The sequence below is a fragment of the Protopterus annectens genome, chromosome 4.part0 (genome assembly GCF_019279795.1).
Source record: "Protopterus annectens isolate FY-2018-M chromosome 4.part0, PAN1.0, whole genome shotgun sequence".
Classification (NCBI taxonomy): domain Eukaryota; kingdom Metazoa; phylum Chordata; order Ceratodontiformes; family Protopteridae; genus Protopterus; species Protopterus annectens.
The window spans coordinates 1087346430-1087359362 of record NC_056733.1 but is presented as its reverse complement, the minus strand read 5'-3'; the positions used below and the strand labels follow the sequence as shown (position 1 = coordinate 1087359362).

Below are 12933 nucleotides of genomic sequence, written 5' to 3'. Positions count from 1 at the left end.
TTACATATATACATATCTACATATGAATATGTATATATTTACAACTATGTCTGTATAGATATGGTTATAGATACACCTATAAGTATATAAATATAAATACATTACCAGAGTTGGGTAAATATTCCCTTTCCCCAGTATTGTGTGATCTCAGCACTGGAATATATAATTAGCAGAGGGGTGCTGACTTTTTTATTTTGTCAACATTACAAGCTTCAACATTTAGGTGTTTTATTTTTATTTAGTGCACCCACTTCTATATATGTGCACCATCAGCAGCACCATCATCTACCTCTTTTTTCCATTTTCTACATAGGGTTGAGGTGTTGCACCAACCATTGCCACCCTCTCAATTCACTGCCATTCTATTACCTTCTTCGACAATCATGCCTGACTTTCACAAGTCTTCTCAAACACAATCCATCCTTTTGCTGGATGCGCTCATTTTCTCTTGCTTTCATCCTGTCTTTCTCAAACCTTCTTCACCTTCTGCTTCTTCTCTGCACATGTGCCTCAATCATAGGTTCATATGTTGTTACTAAGCTAACAATCACTAGGGCCCTTACAAGCATAGCCACATACCCCAAGCCATTTTGGACCTGAGTATCATTGGCCTCTATATGAGGGTGGGCATGTTAGTAGGGTGGTAACGAGGATTTGAAGGGGAGGGGTTGTTAGTTAGGATAATACATTTCTTATTGATGGCCTCTGTCCATAAGGGACATGAGGACCAGACTGGGGGGGTAAATTTACAATCTCCTATCCAATTGTCAAGGTTTTGTTTGAATAGGGTCAGGGATGAACTCTGTTTTACGTGGATGAAGAGCCTATTCCATAGTGCAGGGATCCTTTGGGACACATATCTGTCTCTCCAGCACATTCTGTTTATCTCACAAGCAAAGTGTGGATCCCTGGATCTAGTCCCTCTGGTGCTGCTTGTTTTGCATATATGCAACAGATCAATCAGGGAAAAGATTCCCTCTCAGCAGCCTGCAGGAGACAGAATAGGGAAACAGAGTTTTTAGGCGATCAGTGCAGGACAGGGTAGTCATGCCCTGAATTCACCTAGTGAGAAACGTTTGTAAGCATTCCAACTGTTGGAAGTGTCTGGTTAGATACAAGCCACAGAGGCACACTGTACTCAATGATAGATCTGATAAGGGCTGAGTAGATAGGTACTATAACTTCCTTGGACCTGGATGCCAGACCCTTACCTATAAGTTGGGTGACATACAATGATTTTCTTACCATCTTAACTACGTGTTAGTCAAAGGCCAGACTGCTGTCTATATATGTTCCCAGATCCCTTACTATTGCTTCAACTCTTAGAGATATTTTATCACTGGAGTAATTACTTTGGGCTGACAGTTTCCCAAAGGGCACCAAAGGATCACCGTAGTCTGTTCTTTCTGACCTTCACTGCAATTGGAGCTACTTTGGCTTCTGCTCTGATGCCATCATTTTCTCATCTGTAGCACATTGTGCTTCCTACTACCCATCTCGGACACAACATCTCCATTACCTCTAGCTTCCTCAACTGCTCTGTCTTCACTTCTCAGGTTTTTGTGCTATACAGAAGTACTCTTTGTGTCACTGTTCTGTACACTTTCCATATCAGCTTGTTTCGCTTTTTTTCTGTCACATACTACCCCTGACACACTGTGCCAGTAGGCTGCAGTCCCTCTGACTCTAGCTTTGACTTCCTCATTCTGATTTCCTTTCCTTTCTCAACCAACCCTCTCAGATACCTGAAAATGTTAAACTGGCCCACTATTTTCCCATCTATTTCAAATTTCAGCTTCTTCTGACTTTCTCCATTTATTGCCATGCCAGCTGTCTTGTCTGTACTCACATTCATCCCATGCGCCATCAGTTTTAGATCCAATTCCCCTGTCATTTCCTGTTCAGAGTCTGCCTGCAATGCCACATCATATGCATACAGCAACTTTGGTGATCTGTAGTGGAAATTATTCAAGCATTATTGGAGAAGATAGAAATATCTTTGAAGTTATAAATCATGACTGGAATAAAATGAAAATGGAGTTTAAAAATAGGGTTAAAAGAGAAGGAAATATGGTTAAGAAGTAGTAGAAATTACTTAGAGGGGCTGACAAATTAGTTAATGTACTGCAGAATAAGCTGACTCTCACAGAACAAGAAGAGGAGCAAATGCAGAGTGCTAAAGGGAAAATAAGGGACTACCTGGATAATCAAAGTCAAAGTAAACTTTATTGTCATTCAGAAATCACACAAGTGCAAAAACTAAATGAAATTCCGTGTCTCCAGACTCAATGTGCAGACAACATATAGACTATTTTCACGGACATTTACATATGTAACACCTAGCCATTACATCACACGCATGCAGGTAGACAGACTAGTATTGCACATAATTAGAAACACATTTTAACACTTTTCGAACTAAACACTTACTTGCATGAGACTTCAGTATTGCACAGTTACTTGGTTAAGACATTGCATTGATCCTTGCAAAGAAAGAGACATTTGAGTATTGCACCGTGAACATTAGAGTACTGCACTATGGACCTTACAGTATTCCGCTATGGTTAATTTACGAATTTGCATGTACTGCACTGAAAGAAGAGATATTTTACTGCACTGCTACTGCCCTAGATGGCCTATAAGTTACAGTCATGGTGAATATTGTACTAAGTATTAGGTGAGACTGGTAACCAGGTTCTTGCACAATTTGAGACAGTCTCTACTGACCCAGTTGGACATCATGGAGTATAGTGGTTATTATCAGCAGCCTGATGACATTAGGGAAGAAGCTGTTCCTGAATCTCGTAGTTCTGCAACGTATGCTTCAGAAGTGCTTTCTAGATGAAAGATGCAGGAACAGTCTGTAAGCAGGGTGAGTGCAGTCTTTAATTATTTCTCTGGCCTGCTGAGACATCTGGATAAGTACAAGTCGTGGATAGGTGGTAAGGTGGTCTTAATGATCCTCCTGGCTGTCTTCACCACTCTCTGGAGGGATTTGCGCTCAGAGGTAGAGCAGCTTCCATACCATACTACGAGGTTGTTCATCAGGATGCTTTCTATCCTACCTCTGTAGAAGGTAGTGAGAACTGTCGATGGGAGATTCACTCTCCTCAACCTTCTTAAAAAGTGCAATCTCTGGTGTGCTTTCTTGACTATGGCATTTGTATTTATGTTCCAAGACAAGTCATCATCGATGTGCACTCCCAGAAACTTTGTGCTTCTTGCTCTTTTAACTGTTTCTCCATTAATAGTGAGGGGAGAATGTCCCTTGTGATTTTTCTTGTAGTCCACAATTATCTCTTTTCTCTTGTTCACATGTAGTGCTACGTTGTTATTTCCACACCAGGTAATCAGTTGTTCCACCTCATCTCTATACACTGTTTCATCGTCATTACTGATGAGACCCTGCACCATTGTGTCATCAGCAAACTTGATGATGTGATTTGTATTGTACCTGGCTGTGCAATCATGTGTTAACAGGGACAACAGCAAGGGACTTAGTACACATCCTCATGGAATTCAAATGTTAAGAGTGATGCTATCTGAGGAGTGATTTCCTACACACACTTTCTGAGGTCTGTCTGTGAGAAAGTCAAGAATCCAGTTACAAAGTGGATGGTTGATGCATAGTTGGAGAAGTTCATTACCAGATGAAGAGGGATGACCATGTTAAAAGCAAGGCTGAAATCAATGAATAGTACCCTTGCGTAAGTGTTTTTATTCTCAAGGTGTTCCAGCAATAGATGTACTTGAACAGTGCTTGTAAGACCCTTGTAATAGGCATGCACTTCCAATACACCCTGTCTTACACATAATTAGGAATTAATTCACCTGTACTGCTATTGAAACAGGCTACCACAACAATATCAAACAATACTGAATACCTCCAAAGATTGAGAAACAAAAATTATATTGTTCTAGTATTTTCAGGCATTGAGTGACGTGCTAGAGAGATGGCATCTGCCATAGAGCGGTTTGCTCAATAAACAAACTGCAGAGGGTCAAGATCAGCAGACAGCCCAGATGTCATGGCGTCTGTGACCAACCTTTCAAAACATTTCATCATTGTGGGGGTGAGGGCTACAGGGTGGTAGTCATTTAGACAAGATGGAGGAGACTTCTTTGGTAATGGAATGATTGCTGTATCCTTGAAGCATTTCAGAACTGTTTGCTGACTCAGAGAGTTAGTGAAGATATCCATGAGGACATTTGTTAGTTGCACTGCACAGTCCCTGAGCACATGCCCTAGGATGTTGTCAGGCCTATACATAATATACATGACTTTAGAAAGATTGCAATTAAGCACCTATTTTTTTATAATGAATCCTGACCACAAAATATTTTAGCACAATGACTTAGGTAACAGAATGCTAAAAAGATTGCAAAGAAGATACACAAGTACTCCACAGTGGATGAATGGTCCTAAGGTCAAAAAAGTCAATACAAACAGAAAAAACCTTCAGGACCAAATACAGCAGAAGGGCTTTAATTCTTTAATACGATAGCGCTTTCTCACCATAAATGGCACTTCATCAGACTACACACAAACTAAAACAGTAACAATCTTTAAATAATCAGTTTGTTACTAAAATCACCAATTAAAGGCCTTAACTCACAACCAACCAATCACAAATTGGTGTCATAGTTAGGCTTCCATTCATAAATACGCATTCATAAAACTCATTCATAAAGACAGGAATATTTCATTCACTTAAACAGATGCAGAGTGTCACACTGCCAGCCCAGCTATCTGGAATTTTGTAAATAATTCTATGTCATTTGTGAATACTGAAATGATTTATACAGAAATGTGAATAAAGTGCTGAGCTAAAATGTAACCACAGCATGCCCTACTGGAATAGAACAGGAATGTGCATGCACTATTGTGACTTTTTAGATGTATATGTTTAATGGAAACTGGGACATAGGAGGTTAACTTAAAACAATTCAGAGAAAATTGTTGAAATTAAATTGTTTTTTATAATTACTGGACCATAAACAGAAAATATTATCTCTCAGTTTCAGTGGAGTAGCAGACACAATGCCTAGAGCTAAATTTTTTTGTATTGTCTTGAAAGAGAAGTAATTACTGGGTTTAAGATGTAGAAGTGTTTTATTGTTTTATGACTTCCGGGATCTGCAAACATATAAGAGATATGTATTTTTCACAGAGAGATGGTAAATTCAGTTAGTTTCTGACAATGGGGGTTTAGCTTGGGAACTGAAAGTCAGGTGACAAAAAGTTATGTCATCCAAGCTAACCCTATTTGATATTAATTTAGGAACTCTCTGAGAGAGAGACTGTGCATTTTGTATTTTGTCTTTGACCAGGAAACATCCACTCATCTGCACTTGCCTTGCTATAAGTAAGTTTTTAAGGCACAGTAACTCCTTTATATTCAGATAAGAATATAGTAAAATCTATCTTAGATGTTTTCTTTATTTACTTGAGACTGTCCTGCAATGTTGTTTTAAATATTTCCTGTGATTTTGAACTCTGATGTAACCAATTGCTCACTGAGTATTGTCTTGTTCTTTCATTTATTATTAAATATATTTAAACCTTTTATTTGTGCCTGGTCTGTTAGCAGTATTTAAGCTCTTAGAGTACTTGCATATCTATATGGTGACACTACAGACCACTCATAAATAGCCTACTCTTGGTCAGACTACCATTTGGATTAATAGTAACATTACACAGTAGGACTGGACATCCTTTGTTAAGGGCCTTAAAGTAGCTGATAAGTAGTAGCTAGTGGCAGTGGAAACTACCTTATTGTCTGGGCAGAAGTAGGCATAGCTAGTAAACCTGTGCCAGCCTTTCCCAGGAGTGTGTGTGTGTGTGTGTGTGTGTGTGTGTGTGTGTGTGTGTGTGTGTGTTTGCATATAAATCAAATCTCAAAGAGTTTGTGTGTCAGCTACCTGGGCAGGGACACAAAGCACTGATTGGATAGACAGGGTACTGGAGATCTTGGTTTGGCCACTCAGCTGAGATCTCAACCCTAAAGCTGTGCCAGTAGGAAGTCTTATTGGGATCTGGAGAAAGAGGGAGAGAAACCAGCACCAGACTGACTGTGATCTCTGTGTTCTCTTAAGGGAAATTGAACTTTACTGTGTGTGTACTTGTCATCCTCCCAGTATGTATGTTCCTCACTGTTGCCAGTGGTGAGGACTGAGGCTCCTTGATTATTGGACCAGTGCAGGTGTGCCACACAGAGATTTCATTATTCATGCCTTTTATCTTTGCTTTACCCAGTAAGTTATGTTCTTCCCTTCCTTCTTATTGCTATATACCTACAAAAAAATCCTTGCTTATCTTCTTGGTCTCTTCAGCTAATTCCATTTCAACTATAACCTTTGCTTCCATTTCATTTGTTGCTGCCTTTTCCCTAGCCTTCTTGTATGACACCTCATTCACTTTCTCATAATTTTCTTTCTACCTGTTTAAACCTTCTTTTGCTCTAACTGCTAACTTCAGATTCCTGTGCAGTCACATTTCTCTTCTTCTCTTTTTGCCTGTTCTTCACACTTCTGTCCACAGCTATGAAAACTCCATCCCTGATTCATTACCTTCTAAATTTTCAAATTAATCTTTATGAAAAAGTTACAGTCCACAGCAATGACACAATGGAAAGAAGCTGAACAATATGTTTAAAGATTAAAGTTAAACTTTAAAAGTTTTGACTGGAATAACATATTACAACTGTAAGGAAACATTAGAATGAGAGATCAAATAAGTGGGTCTTTAGCTACCTGTTGAAATGGGCTAGTGTGTGAGACTCTCTCAACCCCTGGGAAGTAAGCTACAGGAGCATGGAGCCTGGTGACAAAAGGCACAAAAGTCAGGAGATTCTAAGTTAAATCAAGGAACCTGAAGCAACCCCAAGGAAGGGGAAAGCAAAAATCTAACAGGGCTGAACAGGACCAAAAGCTGTTTTAGTTAAGGATGACCCATGCCACATAGAATCAAATTGACTAATATATACACTTTAACAACAACTGGACACTTTATAGGGAGACAGCAGACACTCCAGGAACTGATATAATGTGTTGGTAACAATGTGTACCAGCTAATAACAAAGGATTGTCATCTCCTGACAAATCAGAAACAGGAAAGTTAAAATCACACTGAAACCTCAGCTCCTTACTATTAAGTACAACTTCTTCTCCTTTTATACCTTTTAACCAAACTTCAAACTTTGAAAAAATCTTTATGGGCTAAAACGTATGGCACTACTCCAGGACCTCAAAGCACAACAAATGAAAATCAAATAAGTGCCACACAAGTACCACTGAAGAGTGCCAGACCAACATTGCTAATAGTACAAAAAATACTTGAACAGTGCTTGTAGGACCCTTGTAATAGGCATGCACTTCCAATACACCCTGTCTTACACATAATTAGAAATTAATTCACCTGTACTGCTATTGAAACAGGCTACCACAACAATATCAAACAATACTGAATACCTCCAAAGATTGAGAAACAAAAATGATATTGTTCTAGTATTTTCAGGCATTGAGTGACGTAAATTCAAAACCAAACTCTTTTTAGTGATACTGGCCACGTCTGACCTCAAAATGAACTCCTACAGCAAATTACTACAAGTGAGGTGCTATTCAATTTTGTGTTAAATTAGGTTTTTGTATAGCTTGGTAATAGGACAAAGCAATGACATGGCCTGCACTTTTTGTTCAAAATACAATTCCCCTTTTTAAATGATAGAGGAAAAAGTGTTGTTTGCTCCACATATCTGTAAAACCCCAACTTAGCAATGCATGTTTAAAAATATATAAAGAGAAAAGAAAACAAAACTACCCATTGGAGAATAAAGGAATATCACACTACAAATCAGCTGTCTGAAGTGGTTAACTCAAAACTGATAAGTTTAAAAACTCAGCTTCACTGTAATTCTGCTGATACTGAATAAAGCCTACTTCAGTTCTTGATTAGACTGTGCACATACAGCAATCAGAAACCACTCACATTGGAGTTAGCTGCATTTAATTAGGGAAATAGATTGTTCTTCTCTCTCCTGAGGTAGATGACATTTTTGACAAAGCCAACATTTCAGTCATTTCTTTTTTGGATTGGATGATTTATTACTGTCCATCTAATATACAAAACAGGCTTAAGAGGATACTCTGTAAGTCAGCTTACTGCTGTTCAGAGATAATCAAAACTAAATTATCTTGTATAGTCTAAATTACTTTGGACCATAATCACTAAAATCAAAGACTGAGCCTTAAAACTGAAATAAGGATGAAATAGTCAGAAAGTCTTAATACATATATATTTAATGCCTGGACCCCCCCCCCCCCCGAAAAACCTTATAATTTATTGCAAAGTGTATTTCCACATTTAATACAGCTTTGGATGCTAAATATTTTATTATACAATGACCCCCCCCATTAATATTCCAAAACGTGCATGCTGATTGGCCAGCGTGCATGTTGTAAATCCCACAATATACCAACGGAAAAAGGTCCGGTCGCCCTCACTTTTTTCCATTGGTATGAAGTGCTCAAAACATTTTTTTTAACAAATAAAAAAAAAAGAAAAAATGGAGCAACGGAGACTTTCTTTTCTCCGTTGCTTCCGTTTCTAAGCATTGATGTACTGGGTATGCGTGGGACACAAGTCCATACACATGCTCAGTACATCAAAACAGGGAAACAGCATACCACAACCAGTGGAAGAACAGTAATGCGCCATTATACAAAGGCATTATTTAAGAAAAGTAACTTTTTTTTTCTTAAATAATGTCATTGTATAATAGCAATAACCGACTCCGTGGTTGTGGTTTATTGAAATTTATTCACGGTTGGCTTTATTTAATCACTCAGGCTTCGCCCTCGTGATTAAACCACACCAACCATGGGTAAATCTTCAATATACCACACCACGTCATCGGTTATTGCTTAATTATTCTATTCATCTTGTGTTTATAAATGTTCTTTTTTCCTATAAAATGTTGAACATTCTCAAGGGCACTATTACAGATGTACAATCTCCAGTCTTTCTTTTTTTCCCCCATTAACTTCAACATACATATGTTGTTAAATCAAAAACATTAATTTTCAAATATTCAAGACTATAGTTTCTTTGAGCATTTATTATTCACAAAATCCATCTTCTTTATTAAAATGAAGCAACATTTAGCAATGCTTAATTGTATAAAAAAAATTGCACTGGCTGTACACATTTAAGTTGTACTAAAATGCATACTATATACAAATATTTGTATAAGGAAAACAATGGAAATCTTATACCCTAATTAAATACTTGCATAAAGAAAACACTGAAAAGTGGATCCATTGTGAAACCCTAAATGACAACACCCAAAAGACCATATAATCCCTTAAAAAGTATATAAACAATAATCTCCTTATATCTCTAGATCTAACTATTGCTGACATTTATCACTCATTGCATGTCTTTTTTACAAAAAGGTAATTATTTTATTTCAGTTTTTATGAATTTTTCATAGCTGGATGGATTATGGTTGCTACTGTCAGAGATATTATGATACTAAGTATATCACATGTGATTCTTTGTTCCTAAAGAGTATTTAAAATAACATTCATTTTTCCATCTACATCCTGGTTACAGAGACAGGTACTTAAACATTTTACTGTTTTACTTTAGTTTCCAGGTTCACAAGTCAGGCTCACTAAGTGACACCATTGCTCTTGCAAACCATACTACTATAGCTAAAGGTCACCTCCTCATGTTCTAGCCATGCATCCAGCCACAAATAACAACTGCACACTACATTGTGATGAGAACACTACTGCTGATGTTCCATCATTCAAATGAAGTGTGCAACCTATATTTATTTGTATGACAATTCAAAAAAGGTGCACACCACTCTGCATGTATGTGGAGGCTACTGTCACACAATGCTGCCTAAAGCTTGCTTCATAAACAAGTGCAGACTTTACATACACTACCAAACAACCAATTATATGAAACATCTTGGCTTCAGTTTTGGTGTCTAAAAAAAGGAAAATGTAGGACTGCCAATTCAGAAAGCAACAGGTGCAATGTAATGTTGTCATGGTTCAAGCATGTAATGCTGGTGTACTATAGCTCATAGTGGAATCCTCTTGCTCTTTTTAAGTTAGAGACTGATCAAAAGAAGACAAGCCGGCACCTATAGCTCTCAACCTCTTAGCACAAAAAAATCTTGACAAAGACAGGAATAATGGGGGACAAAGCCCCCAAAATAGGGACATTTTTTAAATATTGCTCTTAGAAACATTTGCTAGAATAAAAGGTATTTGTTGCCATTCATTTTCTGAAGGATACGAAATCTGAAATTCAAATGCCTGTCATTATTTAGTGATTTTAATCCTTATTGATTTGTCACAAAAATCCACCGATTTTTATGAAGCACAGACCTAAAATACGAGGCAAAAATCTGAACAGTTGAGCGGTCACCGTATACACCTTTTTGTTCTCTGCCACTCGTAGCAAGCGGGTAGGATTTCCCGGACTACTAGAATCAGAAAACACCCCCCACGTTGAACAGCAGTCTTTAGCGGGGACTGGTTTTATGTGGACAGTGGCGCAGCTTCTTGTCAGTTTAACGAATAAAAAGGCACCCAATCAATAACATGACAACATCTGTCGGTTAGCGCCTTGGATATTACTTGTTTTTCAGTCCTGTCACGGGTTGACACAGAACTGCAACACTTGCAATATTTTAGCCATAACCATTACAGTGTAATGATTACTCTCTGTTCATCTTTCCAAACTGTACACCACAGCAAGTTAATAATTTGAAATGCAAAAATAACACTAGCCTAACACCAGATATTTCATGTACATCTATCTAATATCTGGTGTACACTAGCCTAACACCAGATATTTCATGTACATCTATCTAATACCTGGTGTACACTAGCCTAACACCAGATATTTCATGTACATCTATCTAATATCTGGTGTACACTAGCCTAACACCAGATATTTCATGTACATCTATCTACATATGACCGTATTACTTAAAATACACAACTGTATTATTCACTTCACCAGTCAGAATTTTTTTACATATTTCTCAACTGTACAGATTCTATTTTTTGCTTCATATTATTGGTCTGTTTTTCATATATTGTATGTGCGCCTGCGTTTTTTTTTTTTTTGGACAAATAAGTGACGCATCATTAAAGACCGAAATTAGAATATGATGACAGACATTTGAATTTCAAACTCCATACCCTTCAGAAAATCCACGCGAATGCATAACCTTCTATTACCTTTCTAAGTCTGTAAGAGCAATATTTAAAAATTGTCCCTATTCTCGGGCCTTTGCCCAGTTTTACTTTATTGCTCTAAGAGGTTGAGAGGTATGGATTCAGAAATTAACCCAAACGCCTTATCACAAAAAACTTAGGTAAAAAGTCCTCTGTCGCCACTTAGACGAATATCACTTACACAAGTTCCTTAGTAACGCATATTGAATGAAAAAAAATAATATGTATATACATGTGTCTCTATATAGAGAGAGAGGGAGATTCCTCACACTTGTATAAAACCTACATACCCTCGATATTGTTAACGGCTGTTTAAAATCGATCCCACCGGTAACCCTGAATCCCCACGGTCCAGGTCCAGGAAGAACAACGTTTTGTGGCATTCTTAGTAGGGTGCTTTGGCTTCGGTAATAAAACCAAGCGTAGGTTGCTGAAACTTTTCTCAAACTAACTTCTTCAACACTTCTTTCACGATCCTGTAACGTCCTATGTTTCCTTGATCAGGATCTTCAGCCTGTTAGACTCCTTTAAATATTTTCTTTATGACGGTTCCCCAAGCTGACGTCATGGTTGGCACAGTCTGTCAGATCTGGAAAGATGGTTTGTTAAGTATTGAGGGGTAGAGATAATAAAGGAGAAGGTAAAAGTATATTACTTTACCGAAGGTTTTAGGGGGTATAGGTAAACGTCTGATAAGGTTCTTCAGACCCGTTAATACAGCATGCTTGTAGTTTTCTACGTCGGATGTACCTAGTGCCCCAAACGAACGTTTGTGTTGTACCGTGCTTACACTGTGCATCCGCACAGAATTAAGGCATTTTATTTATTTTGTAAATTCCAGATTATGTACTGGACATGATCATTTCCGTGGCAAACACCAGTAAACACAAGTTATGTTTACTTTTATTATTAATGTATATATTAAATTCTGTATGCTTAGCAGAATAGTTGGGCGGTTGCCCTTTTTTCTGCTGAGGCCCTAGGAGATAAAAGGCTCCACTAAAAATTGTATGCTAGTTTTAAACACATATACATGAACAGACAACCAGATCGTCACTATTTACAGAGAATGAAAATATTTACAGATTGTGAACATGCGTAAATGGTCACATTATTTATACCACAGGAAGAAATATATGCCTAGTTTGAAACTTTTATTTAAACTTGGGTTTATTTATATCATGAATGCAGTTTTTAACATTTAAAATACCTCTTTTGAGCTTGTAAGTTATAAAGTGAACAGACAGATTCTATAAATTAGAGAAAGGCTCAGGAGTGCAGTGTAGTAAGTAGATAGTGCTAAGTGGAATGACACATGGAAGAAGAAACCATGAAGAGAAATATACAGTAGACATTAGAATACTTGAAGTAGAAAACAGCTGGTTTATTTGTTTATAGGTTAGTACTAGACTAACTGCCCTTTCAGGCCATTTTAAGCCTAGTCAGTTACACCATGCGAGAATCAAACCATGCACCTTGTGTCTGTAAGGTAAACACCTGATCCATTATGCTAACCTCCCACCCTAAAGAAATCATGTAACTCAGGGAATCTAACCCCAGTCTCCAACGTGATAGACAGAGATACTCATCACTATACTAATGAGGAAGACACTCAATCATCAGCCCTTGCAAGTCTTGAACCCAGGACTCTGCACACCATAACCACAGCAA

The 12933-nt window shown here is 37.7% G+C and overlaps 1 protein-coding gene across 3 annotated transcripts in view; it reads right to left on the bottom strand.

Annotated features, from left to right (window-relative positions):
• Positions 1 to 11786, bottom strand: part of PDLIM3 (PDZ and LIM domain 3) — a 716648-nt gene extending 704862 nt beyond the window's left edge. Inside the window, exon 1 of one of the 3 annotated variants that reach the window (XM_044069031.1) lies at positions 11553 to 11786. In XM_044069031.1, the coding sequence (XP_043924966.1) occupies positions 11553 to 11645 (93 nt within the window). In that variant the 5' untranslated portion in view covers positions 11646 to 11786. The remainder of the gene's footprint in view (positions 1 to 11552) is intronic. The other 2 variants (XM_044069033.1, XM_044069032.1) reach the window with 2 other exon arrangements.
• Positions 11787 to 12933: the final 1147 nt, after the last annotated feature.